The sequence below is a fragment of the Leiobunum rupestre genome, chromosome 2 (genome assembly GCF_980474605.1).
Source record: "Leiobunum rupestre chromosome 2, qqLeiRupe1.1.hap1, whole genome shotgun sequence".
Taxonomy (NCBI): Eukaryota; Metazoa; Arthropoda; class Arachnida; order Opiliones; family Sclerosomatidae; genus Leiobunum; species Leiobunum rupestre.
Genome location: NC_143385.1, coordinates 16,443,696 through 16,459,895, shown reverse-complemented (window position 1 = coordinate 16,459,895; position 16,200 = coordinate 16,443,696). Strand labels below are relative to the sequence as shown.

Genomic DNA, 16,200 nt, shown 5'->3' with positions numbered 1-16,200 from the left:
AAAAACTTGTCTAGGTTAACGGTAATAGTTAGTGTAGGGAGCTGTTGGCTCGATCTCGTGGCATGCAGGGCTTGGCACCACCCTCCTACGCATTGTAACCCGGCCACCTGATTTAAGGGCTTTAAAAGTCGCATGATGACTTAGGCCTAAGGTGGTGCCTTGGGTATTAGCCTAGCTGATTATTATTATTATTATTATTATTATTATTATCTACCGAACGCTAACGAAAATCATTTTTTAGAAGCTGTTAAAATGGAAAATGAAGGTTCTCAAGATTTGGATAAAATATCATTAAACACTGCACACAATAAAGCGTGCGGTGAACACGGTTTAGTTCACCCCCTGCCAAACCATGTGCAAACCAATCTGAGTATGATGAAATATCCTATTAATTTCCAAACCAAGATGAGCAATAATAGATTGAAACTGTTTCCTTGCACGCTTTGCAGCTACAGTACCGAGAAGGAAGTGGATTTTAGAATACATTTAAGAGCGCACGCTGGTGAGAAACTGTTTCGTTGTGAGCTGTGCAGCTACGGTACCGACATCAGAAATGATTTGAAATTACATCGAAGAATGCACGCGAGGAAGGAAAAAGTTTATAGGAGAAGCTTAAAACGGCACATGAAAATTCACACCGGCGAAAGACCGTTTCAGTGCACGCTCTGCAATACCCGTTTCACCCAAAAGTGCAGTTTAACGAGGCATTTCTCAACAGTTCGCCATATCCGTAATCTTTCCAATCAGAAAATTAATGAAACTGAAGTGGAAGATTCTAAACAATCTAGTCCAACGAAAGTCGAACATTTTTCAAAATATCATTGTTCCAAAACGTCCCCATACATTTTGAACACTTTGAGTTCGACTAATAATAAATTAAAATTGGACAGGAGCCAATTCAATCAACGTTTAAAAATAGTTCAAAAACCTTCCAAACAGAGTGAAGTAGTCTTGAAAGCTGTAGACGAAGCTTGGAAACACTTGAAATCATTCGACAGTAACGACAAGATACACCTTCGTTGCTTCGTTCGCGTCAAAAAATTAAACATGGACCGAAACAAAGTCGTAGAAAGTCAGGCAATGACGAAGTACGACGACAATAAAATATGGAAAGTCGGGATGCCAAATTTAAAAATTTTCAAAGAAGTAAATGCAGCTTATGTAGAATCTATGGATGATGAAAATTTTAATCTTAAATCTTCAAACCGCAATATGGAAATCAAGTATTTCGAAACGTTTCCAATTAAGTTAAATGACGAAGATAATTTAGCAACTAATTTCGAAAAGGAAGTAGAAGTCGAAGATTGTCGACGAACAAGCGACCGATATTCGTCTTCAAAACCAAATCACCAAACTGGTAACTTAAATGATTGCCTGAATATATCAACCAAAGACATTATCTTCTGTTGCGCTTTATGCAGTTTCAGTACGCGGAAGGAAACGAATTTGAGTCAACACCGGAACACTCACACGGGACAGAAACTGTTTTCGTGTTTGCGCTGCGCGTGCCGTTTCGTGCATTTGAGAAGTTTGAAACGCCATTTGCCTATTCACACTGGCGGAAGACCGTTTCACTGCATGCTTTGTGGTAAAAGTTTCACTCAAAACCACCATTTGAAGAGGCACTTATTAACGAAAGATCATGTACGGAAAGAAGTGAAGCACCCTTGTCCGTCCACGGACGAAATTATAAAACATTTAGCCTAAAGTTCATTGTTGAAACTAAAAATGGAAACTACTGAAGGGTTCGGTTCTTTCATTCCAAAAGCAATTTCAATCAAAAAGTGCAAAATTTGTAAAATAAATTAATTCCGAATTGGCAATAAAAGAAATTAAAGCGATAATTTTTTATTCTTTTTTACGAACTTACATGTACCTACCATTATGTCTAGCGATGTCTAGTAAGCCGAATATCTTTTTTTTTTGCCATTGTCCATTTATTTTTTTTATTAGTTTACGTCATAGTTTACTAAGTTTTCAATCCTGAAGATCGTCTTTTTGAAGGTCGCAAGGTTTATACTAGTTATTTTTTATTGTAATATTTTGATATATTTTCGAAATAAAAATTTTGGATAGTAAAAATCACCATTCTGAAAGTTGCGATCGCGTGGTTTACGTCCTGCCCATTAGTCGCGTTTTTACGAACTTTTTAACAGCAGGGGTAATTGTATTAAACATTTTTCAAAAGGTCACAAATTAAACTTAATGTAATGTAAAAAATCTCCACGTTATTTGGTTTCCTGATGATATTCAGCGGGAAAGCTCATACAGAAATCAAACACAGAAGGGGCCACTGTTTCGATAAAATTCTGCCAACAGCGAAGTAAGCAACGGAAAATAATGTTTCGGTTTTTATAGAATGAAGTCGGTCTCGAGAAACAGGCGTTTAGCTACTTTGCTCCGCGCAAATTAATAGTTATTTATTAACAGTAATAACGAGTCTGTGATATCAGCTTCGTTTAACGGGTCTACGAAGATTTGCTCTTGTCTAACGAAGAATATCGAGGCTCTACACTTGCATTTGATAATAAATTCCACAAGGTACGTGCTCATTTTCAAATCTCGGTTGTGCAAGTTTCCTTAATTAAAGGCTGAATGAACTTTCTTACATATGGTAGGTCAACAACTATCATATTTCTGCCAACAGCTTAAAAACTGGTTGTAGCGTGCGATTTAGTTCTCACTGACTTCTCTGGTAGCCATTTAAAGCTTGATTACTATTTACTATAGTTTTTATTATAAGATTTTTAGTATATTTCGAAATTACCTATTTAAAATCAGGGTCACATTATTTACTGCAATTTTTTTCTGTTTTAAGATTTAAGTACATTTCGAGATCACTAATTTGATGCATTTTTTATACTAAAAACTGGATTGATAATATCTGTTTTTCGTACTACTAATCAAACTTCGTTAATTGAACCACTACCGTAGAATTTACGTTATGTGTTTTAGCAAACGGTCTGGTTGAAAAACATATTCAGTATTCTGGGATTTCTTCTAACAGAAATTGAAATATGTACTTTCGTAGGCTCAAAGCAGTTTCTAACAGGGGCGATTTTCCTGCCAAACCGCGGAAGCGTACACCGCAACACGTCTCAAAATTTAAGACTTTTATAACTGTAACTAATGGTGTAAAATCTAGTAATTACCCTACCTATCTATTTATTAACTATATTTTCCAGGCTTAAAAGTTTGTCACATTTCGCCCCGCACTAGTTCACTCTTCCTAGAAATATTTTTAAAAATCAGCTTCGGCCTGCGAAGGTTTCAAGCGAATATAATCAGTATTGATACTTATCTCTAAGTGTTATATTATATTATTCCATTTCTGATTTTTACTCGCAGATTTTTTCGTCTGTAGTTTTTAAACATACTAAGAAAATGGAAAAATCGGATTTCCGTGAAAACCATTCTATAGGCGTTGAAGATGAGGCCATAACAGACATGGATTTGCTCGGAGGCCCTGAAGATTTTCAGAGTAGCTCAGATGCCACTGATGTAAAGAAACATTTTGAGGGTCAGGTCTCGAAAACTGAAGACACTGGTGTTTTAGAAAAAGCCACCGTGAAAAAAACCAAATCGAAGGCTGCCTTGAGGGAACAATATAGGCAGAAAAAAGTATGACTTTCCTTATAAATTAAATATTAATCTAATTAATTTTAATAAATTTGAAATGGTTAACATAAATATAACTAAAATATATGTAGGTATACATAGGGAGAATTACTGTGTTGATACGACCATAATGGTCTAATTTTACTTCAGCGCCAGAGGCAGGGCCGTCTTGAGCTTTATGGCGCCCCTGGGCTAACAATATCAGGCGCCCGTTATCATACGGCCGGGTCTTTAAATACTCTACAATTAAATTATAAAGAAAATATAAAAGGGCCAGACGGAGCCCCTCCGAAGCGCGGCGCCCTAGGGTTTAGCCCTACCTAGCCCAATGGTAGAGATGGGCCTGACTAGAGGGTTTTCGATTATCCACTTCCGGCATGTTACCCCCGAAAATCGTTCTATCTATCTATAGTTGGTTACCATGGTAACTATTCTAATTTTTTCGGAGGAAGTGGGTAAACGTCATTGACTAAGCGCGAGACCGCGATTTCGAATCAAGGGTGGGAGGTCAATATTGTCTTTGTTGAAAAACCCTAACTCCTAAAGTAACTCCCGAAAAATACAAATGGGATTTTTATTTAAATTAAACTTTTCGGAATTATTAAATGACGAATAATTTCATTCATGTATTGGACATCTATTTGTACACTATAAAAACACCTTTACCGTGGTAAAGATTCACATCCCGCGAAATAACAACCCACAACCCCAAAAATCGTCTCAATATAATCATTATCCCTATGAAGAAAGGCACTCTTGTTGGTCCTTGGGGAGAGTGTCGATGTTGATCTGCGGGCACAATGCTCTAGTTTATCACCTGCAGGAAAAGGTGATAAACCGCCTCGGAATACGTCAGTTTTAGGGAAACAATTAGACGCCGGATTGGTTTGATTTTGATAGGGGGAGGAGCTTACTCTTCGAGCGTGACGGGGGGGGGGGAGCAGCGCTGGAAATCGTCCCAACATAGTCACTCTCTTCAAGTGTGATATTGATTAATTGATTGAATAATAATAAATTAAACGTAACATAAATTTAAAAATTCTAATTTATTATAATTAGCTTTTGGAGAGTGAAGCGGAAAGAGCGAAGAAAGAGCAATGGTACGTTCATCTGCAGACGTTATTAAGTCGCAGTCAACTCTACTCCAAAATTTTGACGAGCAAAATTGAGAAGCAAAAGCAGGATAAAGCGAAACTGATGGCCAAAATGGCGGATATGATCGGGACAGCGGACACCGAAGCCGGAGTAATTATATTCCGCTATATAACGGTCCACGTAATCGTTTGGAAAAATTGGGATTCAATTTAAGAATTTCATCCAGTGGCGCAGGCATACTCCCCCGCTACCTAAAAGACGTGATTATGTAGCTCCAGCCTCAATTCAAACGATTCTATGGCTTTTTAAGCGGAAGTACATGTACTCTTTGAATAACCGTCATTTTTTGATAGAAACGTCCAGAACTAGATGTTGAGGACCCTCCTTCAAAACGCCGAAAATTCAGAAGGCTTTATTCTCCAGATCAATTGGGTATGAATAGATTTATAAGCATTCTATAATTACTATTTGTGACTGATTAGAAAGTGCTAGAAATTCAGTAACATTGAGGCCCTAATACAATATGGGAATAAGCGCCCCTCTATATTTAATGATTTAATCCTCTGACAGCTCACCGTCGTGAGGCCCCTATGTAAAGGTCGGGCCCCAATTTAGTCTAGTTACACGATTGACTAGATTAACATGAAACAGACGATTGTCATAAAAAAATAATTTTCCAATTAGAAAGCTATCCTTAATATCGATAGCAGTACCATCAAAAGTAATAATAATCAGCTAGGCTAATACCCAAAGTGCCACCTTTTAATGCCTTCATCCAAGGTGGTAGGGTTAAATTGCGTTGGAGGGTTGTGGCAAGCCCTTCATGACACGCGAGCCAACAGCTTCCCACACTCACTATTACCGTTAACCTCTGCAAGTTTTTATCGAAAGGGAACAACGAAGAACTTGGGAGAAAACCCAGTTTTGAAAGTACTTATATACGAACTCTACGCAAAAGGAATAGTTCAGAGTTTTCATCCTGTGTTACAAGTTGGGATTGTACCTGGATCCTCTTGCTGTGAGGTGAAAATGCAAATTGTACATCTACTGGAATAAATTCAGCCAAAAAAATTAGAGAAATGGTGTATACCTTTAGATACCCTTACATTACCACAAGAAAAAATGTTATCTTAAGAGTGAAAAATATTAAATTTAAAAAATGACGTTAACTAGGGTTTGCCACGGCTCAGCCGATTTTGCGTTAACTAGGGTTTGCCACGGCTCAGCCGATTTTGCGTTAACTAGGGTTTGCCGTGGCTCAGCCGATTTTGCGTTAACTAGGGTTTGCCGTGGCTCATCCAATTTTGCGTTAACTAGGGTTTGCCACGGCTCAGCCGATTTTGCGTTAACTAGGGTTTGCCGTGGCTCAGCCGATTTTGCGTTAACTAGGGTTTGCCGTGGCTCATCCAATTTTGCGTTAACTAGGGTTTGCCGTGGCTCATCCAATTTTGCGTTAACTAGGGTTTGCCATGGCTCAGCCGATTTTGCGTTAACTAGGGTTTGCCATGGCTCAGCCGATTTTGCGTTAACTAGGATTTGCCATGGCTCAGCCGATTTTTCGTTAACTATAGTGAGTTGCAGGCTAAGAAAGACAAAATATATAGTACAGTTGGCGCAAGGATACCTCAGATCATTTCCGGCCAGTCGACCGCGCGTAATTTAAATTTGACCACTTTACGGTCAATTTCAAATATCGTGAGTTTCATCGTTTTTTCGCGCCATCTAGGAACCGAAATTTGAATCTATTTTTTAATTTCATGTTGTCACGAATTTAATTACTGAATACAGCTAAAGAAGGTTCAATAATTGAAGCTCCAAATATTTTAAATAGCCCAAGAGGTTACTATAAAAAGCATGATAAAGGTTTATTGTTAACAAGTAAAGATAAAAATATAATTTTAAACGTCTATAGCTCATTAAGACAACGTTACCCCCAAGAAAGCGTGGTAACTATTTTAAAAGAAACTGCTGATTTAACTGGTAAGACGTAGAAATAAATTTACAAAAATAAATAATTATACATACTATTTTAAATTTAAGAATGATAGGAATGCCTTATCTTTTAAATTTGCTCGCCACCACAATTATGAAATTGAAAAATAAAGATTCCAATTTCGGTCTCTAGATGGCGCTAAAAGACGACAAAAAGAGCAAAATTCGAATTTGACCGTAAAATGGCCAAATTGGAATTTCGCGCGGTGGAATGACTGGAAACGATCTGAGGCATCCTTGCGCCGATTGTACTATATATTTTCTTTCTTGGCCTGCGGATTTTTCGTTAACTAGGTTTAGCCGTGGCTCAGCCGATTTTTCGTTAACTAGGTTTTGCCGTGGCTCAGCCGATTTTGCGTTAACTAGGTTTTGCCGTGGCTCAGCCGATTTTGCGTTAACTAGGTTTTGCCGTGGCTCAGCCAATTTGGCGTTAAGTATGTTTTGCCGTGGCTCAGCTGATTTGGCTTTCAAACTAGGTTTTGCCATGGCTCAGCCGATTTGGTTAGGACTCTAGAATTTGGAAACTAATATCAGATATGTTGTTTTTGCTGTAGGTGAAGTTTTTTCTGTTAGCCCACAAGAGTCGATGGTAAGATAACTGAATTCAGGAATGAGTTATTATTATCAGAAGTATATAACTTCTTACGAGATAAGTATCCGCCTACAATTTAAGGTCGGCGTGATCAGGTCAATAAAATTTCTTATTGAGGCTAGGTCTAAGGGGCCTGTCACTTTAGTTATAAGATATTCGAATCATTGATTATCACAGGAAATTGCTTAAGAAAATCACTGAAAATCAATGGATGGTTTTCCAAAATCAGTAATTAGGTGTACAAAGATTTTACGAGGGACTACCCCTCGGCTCGGTCTTATTTGCTAGTGTGACTTTGAAAATTAAACTTACTTTCACAGCAATTACTAAGGATATTTACTTAACAACCGTACAAAACATGGACCAGGATACTATTCTCTAAGAGATCTATTAAGAAGGTTTGCTATAATTATTATTTTTTTAGGAAATCGTGGACTCGACATCCGTAAGCAGACAACCGAAGTCATTCGTTGGAGACATGAGAGAATACCAGCTTGAAGGAATGGAGTGGCTTAAAGTAAAATGCACAATTTAATTGTCTCGCTATTATCATATGTTACATAATAGCGTTAATTATGACATACAACGATATTGGTTAATCAACCATCTATCGCAGAGTGATTCGATAAACGGTATTTTCGGAACAGAAAACACGTCACTATGAAAATTACTACTACTCGGCGAAATAAAGAGCCAAAACGTGCTTCTAGGTATCCGTTTATAATAATCAAATTTATTCTACTTATTATTTGGCCAAATTATGCGTAATTTTTATTACTGAAACTTTTCTTTAAAAAGACTTGAACCGTTTATAGAGATTTATCTGACTGCCTAGTAAGAGCTCGCGAAGTCATGATTTAAGTGATCGTTGGTGAAGCAGACACTTACTTATGAATATTATGCAACTTGGGCTATTAATGTATTAAACAAACAAGTGGCGAATTGCAGGTCCTTCACGATAACGGTATTAACGGAATTCTGGCAGACGAGATGGGTCTGGGAAAAACCATCCAAGTCATCGCCCTGTTTGCCAAACTCCTGGAGCAAAACATAACTGGGCCATTTTTAGTTTGCGGACCATTGTCGACCCTAGGAAACTGGGAAAACGAATTGAAACGCTTCACTCCTCGTGTGAGTTTTACGAATAATAATAATTATTTTTTTTTCCTTATTACACAAAAGCATGCTGAGTGTCCTCGCTTACCACTAATAAATTAGCCTTTTCAGTTAACAGCTCGCTTATCTGCTGGATTTTCGAACGTTTTGTATTTTAATAACGTAAATTTTCTGATTAGCAGCTAGTGAACTTTCCCGCTCCGTGGCTTTATGTAAACTGAAAAAGCTAATTGTCAAGTAACTTAGTTTGTTAGTACGTAGCAGTCTGGCCAGAAATGTTTAAGTTCAAAGTTCAATATTTATAGTGGATCACTTAATTTAAAAAGCAAGTTTCAGCGCGTTTCAGCATAAGAGTTTTTAAAGACAAGCTTATTCACCTTGGTTGTCTCATATAAAAATGTCTTTCACTTCGCTAGAGTTCAAATTTACAAGAAGTTAAAAGCTGAGACTATTAGTGTCGATTAAGGTTATTTATATCTAAGAATTAAGCTCCTTTTTTATATGACACAACCGAGCTACTGGTTTCTTGTTGCGAAAACACAACGCATTTTTGAAGGAAAAAACATTCTATACGTAGATGAAAACTTTGGTCTATCACGGTTCCAAGAGCGAGCGGGAAGACATGTTAAGGTCCATCCGAGGCAAGAACGTGGTCATCACTTCGTACGAAATCATCATGGCGGACAAGATGTCTTTGCAACGTTTCAAATGGCACTACGTCGTCATCGATGAAGGACATCGCTTGAAGAATCCAGATTGCAGATTCGTAGAGTGAGTGTTTTAACTTTAAACCAAGTAAATTGCAACTGTGAAATGCTCCCCTACGTAATATACTAATAATTTTATCGTGTAGTGTAAGTTTTTCAGCCTCCACAAGCCTTTGCAATATGAGTAATTTATCTTGTTAGCTTACCTTTTCTAAGCATAAGGTGGGAGACTGTTCGCTTATTCTATAAATCCATGCATCTTAAATGAAAAGCAACCGGTGCGTCCCTATGATTGGGTTCGCCCAGTGCGTGTAATAAAATTTTATCCGTAGAACTAGCAGTGGCGGATACAGAAAAACTCAAAAGGGGGGGCGCTACAATACATCTTGAGCCCTCCCCTTACCATACTCTTTGCCCTTACCGTGAACCGTGCTTGGTGCTAGGCCCCCCGCGACCCCCATATGTATCCGCCACTGAGAACTAGTCCTGAAACGAGGCTTCAGTAAAAACACTCAAAGTTTAGAATCTGGTAAAGCAGCCGAAATTATCAAAAAAAAGTAAAAAATCTTCCCACTGTGAAAATGTGATGAATTTGAATAAAGAAATCAAACTTGGTAAACTTGAAACCGACGGAAAAATGGACTACTTAATCCAGCACCAGAAAATGTGTAAAGGGACATTTCTAAGAGGTGCCGGCTGTACGCACAAATGTATACGTCTACACCCCAACAAGTTTCACTTACACGTTTTGGTCACCGGCTTAACCTCTCTATTGTTGAAAAAGGAATCACGCTAGGAATAAACTTTTTCAAACAATGATCAGGTTGCGTTTACTTCATATCATAAGTATATAAATTACTCTTAAATAAAAGTATCTATACTTCGAAAATAGTTGGAGCCGAAATACGTCCCATATTTATTTCCCTAATCAGTAAATAGTTTACAGTTTTAAAACTGTAGGGTACAAGTAATTAGTTTTGGACATAAAATAAAACAGCCGTTTATTTCCAGCGACCTCAGAGCGTATCGCTCGGACCACCGGCTACTTTTAACAGGGACGCCACTGCAGAACAATCTCAAGGAGTTATGGTCTCTGCTCAATTTCTTAATGCCGTACCTCTTCGACGACTTGAAAGCGTACGTATTAAAATTACCTACTACAAGATAAGGCTCGTAATTTATGAATTATTGTAGGTTTGAGTCTTGGTTTGACGTTTCGGCTATGCAACAGGAAGGTGCCAACGCGGAAATTATCGCCCAAGAAAGAGAAAAGCATATCATTGACAGTCTACATCAAGTACAGTTTACGTTGTTTTGTAATTAGACTGCCTAAATCCGATCGAGTAATTCGCTAGGAAGTATTACTACACATAGCCTGGACTCTTTACGTAGTTCTTGCCGCTTTGGCTTAAAACGGTGTAAGAAAAAAAAGATTTCTAAAGAGAAAAACATTTAGCTTAGTTTCCACTAGCGGGCATCATAATGTAGTTTTCTTTTCTTACGTTTAGCGCACTAGTAAAAATTAAGCATAACACATTACACTTGCTGAAGTGCAGGAAAGTGCTTAGGGGGTAGGCGAGCTGGGTGGCTTAAATTTTACCATAGTGATATATAGACCGGAGGGCCGCTGCACTAACAAGGAGAGTACCCGAGGTGTTTATTGCCGATTTAGTTCAAAGTCGGCCGTAATGTGGACCTATATGAGATATGAAATTTCCCAAAAGGAGACGTTGCACTACCCATTCGATTTGCCATGGCAACCGAAAATGTTTTTGACCACTTACAACCAAAATAAGATTTTTCCCTTATTTTACCCAAAATTTGTTACAAATTTACCCTAAAAATGTTTCAATTTACCCAAACTTGATGAAATTTACCTAAATGTGGTCCAAATTACACATTTCGTGATTTTCAAATTTTTTAAAAATTTTCGTAGCTGTGAAACCGAGAAAATCCCATGCTTTTTTAAATGGAGATTTTATCGTTTTAAGTGATAAAAAAAAATTTCGGTTGCTATAGCAAAACGAATGGGTAGTGCAACGTCTCCTTTTGGGAAATTTCATATCTCATATAGGTCTACATTACGCCCGACTTTGAACAAAGTCGGCAATAAACACCTCGGGTACTCTACTTGTAAGTTTCACCCAGGACCACGAGACCTCCAAGCACAGCCCTGCTGAAGAGCAGTTATAAGGAAAGTGTCCATAAGACCTTTCAATGTCGAACCGGAACCTAGGTGGCTTTATTTGGCTTTTTCATGGATTTTAGCCACTTTTGTCTTGCAAGGGCTATCCGGTAACAGACCAACAGAAAATATTTGATCCAATATTTCCGCTTTTGATAGGTAGTTGATAAAAATTGGGCTACTTTATTTACCAAATTTTGTTAGTGTTGTCTTTTCTTTATTTCCGAATCTTTTGTGGGAAAATAAGAAAAAAATATTTTTTTGTTAAGCCAGGAATAGGTACAAAAATGTCACGGAAAACGAAAGCGACGGAAAAGTAAACTAAAAAAAAGTGTTCAACTTTTTCCGTTCATCATCCAATCGGAAGACCACATTTTAGTGACACCCCACCCAAATTATTTTTTGCACGCCATTTTTCATTTTTGTCTATTGATATTTTCCCTTAGTTCATTCAGATTACATAAGGCCACGTACGGGCCAACACGTAAAGTTTGAAATCAGACGATATTCTGTTGCATAGCACTGTCCATAATCCAGCAGTAAATGAGCTTCTTCCGTTGCCCACAATGTGGTTCTTTATAAACCGAAAAGACTAATAGGCAGTCACTATTGTAGTGACACCTCAAGGATTTTATAGACACTGGTTTTTTTTTCTCCACAAATATTATCTTTTCTTGAAATCTGACTTTGAGATTGAATTGAAAATTGTATTTTCGAAGTGAAACAGAAAAGCAAAATTTAATTATTCGTTTACGGGTGACATTCTTACGTATGGGACTAATTTCACTCTCTTTTAGATTTTGACTCCTTTCCTTTTGCGTCGAACCAAAGTCGACGTGAATCTGGACATCCCACCCAAAAAGGAAATCTTGATCTACGCAAGAATGAGCGCGTTAGAGGAGAAATATTACAAAGCTACTTTGAACCGAAGCATTGGCAGACTACTGGGCGTGGACAAAGAAAACGAACCGGAAGTGTCGATGGGACTGAAGAGAAGGGCCCGCAGAAATGTAGATTATTCAGTCTTCATGAATGAGTCCTCGAACGACGCGTCGTCTTCTTCCGATGGACAGATCCCATTAAATGGAATGGCTTCGCTTAGAAAGTTAGTTGACATTTGATTTTAGTTGACGAGGGCGTTTGTTGGTTATGTACGAATGACCATTTCACTAGCAGATAAGTTACTTGTATGCAGGAAATTATATACTTAGAATGTCTGACACAGATGATTACTGTAGAACAGGCGTGGTTTACAACCTAGATTTTCTTTTGCTCTGTGTTTCGTTAAACATGACGTTAATTCGATATTAAGCTTTGACTCAAATAAGAATTCGAAATACAAATTTTTATTATTTGAAATGATTTGATGTGGAACTCAACTATTTTCGTAAAACGTCTTAGTAAATTCTCTAAGATCTTCAGTGTGATAGCGAATCTAGAAAACTTAAAAGGAGTATAACCCTAGCACGGAAGCTCAACCCTCCGACATTACGCACTCCTGTAACAAAGCGCATTTCTTCCAGTGCATTCGCAGCACGTTGGTCCCGCATCCGTAGATATTACTAGTGAATACATCTTATTTCCTAGTTATCCTACAATTAGTCGTACTAATATTTTAGTAAAGGCATCTGCTTATTTTTAGACAGGAAAGTCCAGTGAAAAAGAAAGTAACTAGCGTAACAAATTTGAAGATGGGAAGCATCTTGATGCACTTGAAGAAGATCGTGACCCACCCGTACCTGTTGGACTATCCGTTGACGCCCGAAGGTGAATATCTGGTCGACGAAAACCTCATTCACAACAGCGGCAAATTGCGAGTCCTGGATAGTCTGCTCAAAGGATTGAAAAGAGACGGACATAAGGTAAATCCTCCAGAAATATAGTTTTCCAAAATGACACATTTTACGAGGGAGAAGATCCACTTGGACAGAGCCTGGTTTTCAATTAACCGAGGATTTACCTGATGGCGCTCGCCGTGGGAAACCCATTTATTTTAAATAACATTGACAAAAGTGCGGCGCCATTGCTCATCTCTATACCCGCCATTCTCGCTTACCTAGCAGTTAAGCCTGGTTCACACGATACCATTTTGTCGCGAGCGATTCCCTGCCGCGCGCGACTCGTAGCCCGGTCACGTCTAAATTTCACTCACACCATACGTTTGCAAAAGCTAATAACCAAGAGATGCCGCAATCTTTAAAAAAACAAAAAGTACCCTTAAAATTTCTTATCGAAAGAAAAAGTTTCGTTAAGTTTTGATAAAATAATCCATAGAAATTCGTTTTCCGAGTAATAATCAATTAATTATTCCTCTTGTTCAGTGCTGAAAGCTTCCTTAGTGTTCCGATGATTTTTGCTTACTTCTCTGAACTAGTGTGCGATAAACCCACCGAAAAATAAAATTGACAAAAATCCCGTTCCTCTGCGTTAAAATAGATTTTGGCCGCACAGAATGAACTAAGTAATATTTCGACAGGTCACCCGTGACAAAATGGTATCGTGTCAACCAGACTTTAGAAGTATATTGTATTTATTTCCAAACCGACAAAACTTTTAAATTAGCGTTTAAAACCTTTAAATTTGGTTCAAAATTTTTGATTCCCTGTAAGCAATATAGAAATTTTATAATATAAAGCGTGAATTTTGTTTGCATTCTAGGTGTTGATATTCAGTCAATTTACAATGCTACTAGACGTTCTACACGACTATTGCGTCTTTCGCGAATATCGTTTCTGTCGCCTGGATGGTTCCATGAAGGTGCTCGACAGACAGGACAGCGTCAAACTATTCCAGGAAGACCCGGATATCTTCATTTTCTTACTGAGCACACGAGCGGGAGGCTTGGGCTTGAATTTGATCGCCGCCGACACGGTGGTCATTTACGATTCCGACTGGAACCCACAATGCGACTTGCAAGCCCAAGACCGTTGTCATCGGTTTGGCCAGACGAAACCCGTCATGGTGTACCGTCTGGTGACGGCCAATTCCGTCGATGAAAAAGTGGTCACCAGGGCGCACGCTAAAAGGAAATTGGAGAAAATGATCATGATGAAAGGTACAAACGTTTACACTTACACTGTTAGTTTTCTAGGCCACAGAATAAAAAACCATTGCGGGAATATTATTAAGTACGCATCGCTACAGCAACATATGCATTATTTTTAATATTTATTCATTTTCAGATTAGTTAGCATCTTAGTATTTGTTTAATTGTTTAACTAAAAATTAGAAGCCAAACCTGGGTAGGTTCCATATCCAGTTTTGTGAAGGACGTTTTCAGCTACAACCACAATACAGTAGATAACTCTATCATTATTATTTGACAATACAGAGCAATTCAAAGTCAATATTTAGTACATCTCTGCCGTTTGAGCCGTGTACCGAAATATTAAATTGTAACATTTTAGGATAAATTTATTTTGCCGAAATGGGAATCTAAGATGAAACTTTTGGCACTAGTGGTTTGACCAAGTTTGAGGTCACCTTCAGATTATTCCATAGGTATTATTGCGAACATTTCATGGCGGTTTTGACAACGCATGGTTACCAAAACGAAAAAAACCCGTCGTCTGCTTAGAGGACCTCACTTTACTGGTGGTGAATGGTGAGTTTCTTCTTAGATATCCATTGGAGGAAGATCATAACCCAAGAGACTCTGTATAAGATATTTCAGTGACTTATTTTCCATTTCATTTGGTAACTTATTTAATTTTTCGCAGGAAGGTTTAGTGGCAAAGATTCTCCAAAGAATAAAGGTAGTGAAAAAGACTTGATCGTGGAACACCTGGAGGACCTTCTGCAAAACATGGATAAACAAGAGAAAGTCCTGCCACAGGATGGCGAAGTTTTCACCGAAGCGCAGTTAGCCATGCTCTTGGATCGCTCTGGGAGCGTCATGGAAGAATCCACTGACCTCGAGCCTTGTTTCAAAGTGGTCAACGCCAACCTCGAAGATCAGCAGGACGTTTAAGTCGATACTGGCGTATTTTAGTTAGTTTTAATCCGTTCAGAAATGTTATTTTAATTATTTGTCAATTATTGTAGTAGATATATCATCTGTTAAATATATTTTAGTTTAAGCAGTTAGTTATATTTTTTTATTTTTTTTACCGGTGGACTTACTTTAAACTAGATAGCATTTTTAATCAAGACTAGGACAGCATCAAGAGGCGTTACCGTGGGGGTGGAACGGGAAGAGAATGCCACCTAGACACCATCAATCCCTGTTACATGCTCTAGATTCCAACCAATAATTTGGGGTGTAAAGTAAAATTGAAAAAAACCCAATGATTTCAGGCTAGTATTAATACCACAAATCAATTTATTAATCGCATTATTTTGACTAAGAAAATCATAACCAGTGTTATGAATGCATTTTTTATGTAACATTTACAATTGACAACACTAAACATATTAGTAACGTGTGCAGGGTACCCAACTTCACTACTAATTATCTCTTAACAAAATAGCTGTAGGCTAGGTGATATTTAGTAACACCAAATTAATCGATTGAATATCAAATCGGACATTCAATTCGTGGAATGTGCACACTTTTTCTGAGTGCTAGTGTGCAAAATATAAAAACATGACCAAAAATGTCGCTTAGAAAGTTTGTTCTTCTTTGATTGGCTTTATCAAACCTAGTTCGTTGTTGAAAAGCAGTTAATCAACTTGGGACTGTTCAACTTCATTGGTCATTTGATCGGCGTGATTTTGGCAAAACGTATTTTTTGTAATGGAGTCAGTGAAACTGTTTAGGAGGTTTGATTCTTGAATTTAAATTTTAATTTCTACATGGCAGTCCGGCTTTCGGTTGAACGATGCAATCTCGCTATCCGCTAGTTAAATAATAGTAACAGAACAAGGCTTGCAAATCTCGCTGTTGCCATGATATT

The 16,200-nt window shown here is 37.9% G+C and overlaps 2 protein-coding genes across 3 annotated transcripts; both read left to right on the top strand.

The window, feature by feature from the left end:
* The first annotated feature begins 246 nt into the window (after nucleotides 1-246).
* Nucleotides 247-1,831, top strand: LOC149956232 (uncharacterized). Its single transcript, XM_090164674.1, has one exon. It carries the CDS (start codon nucleotides 253-255, stop codon nucleotides 1,705-1,707), a length of 1,455 nt encoding a protein of 484 aa, XP_090020800.1. The 5' UTR covers nucleotides 247-252; the 3' UTR covers nucleotides 1,708-1,831.
* Nucleotides 1,832-2,235: 404 nt separating this feature from the next.
* LOC149956231 (lymphoid-specific helicase-like) lies at nucleotides 2,236-15,372 on the top strand. Of its 2 annotated transcripts, XM_090165438.1 has the most exons (15): nucleotides 2,236-2,364; nucleotides 2,431-2,541; nucleotides 3,365-3,621; nucleotides 4,678-4,863; nucleotides 5,067-5,145; nucleotides 7,260-7,294; nucleotides 7,722-7,814; nucleotides 8,246-8,428; nucleotides 8,991-9,184; nucleotides 10,132-10,257; nucleotides 10,315-10,417; nucleotides 12,103-12,410; nucleotides 12,948-13,167; nucleotides 13,964-14,360; nucleotides 15,025-15,372. In XM_090165438.1, exons 3-15 carry the CDS (start codon nucleotides 3,385-3,387, stop codon nucleotides 15,273-15,275), a joined length of 2,412 nt encoding a protein of 803 aa, XP_090021564.1. In that variant the 5' UTR covers nucleotides 2,236-2,364; nucleotides 2,431-2,541; nucleotides 3,365-3,384; the 3' UTR covers nucleotides 15,276-15,372. The 2 variants fall into 2 exon arrangements, with proteins under 2 accessions (XP_090021564.1, XP_090021565.1); XM_090165439.1 differs by lacking the exons at nucleotides 8,991-9,184; nucleotides 10,132-10,257; nucleotides 10,315-10,417 and having other exon boundaries at nucleotides 2,256-2,541.
* Nucleotides 15,373-16,200: the final 828 nt, after the last annotated feature.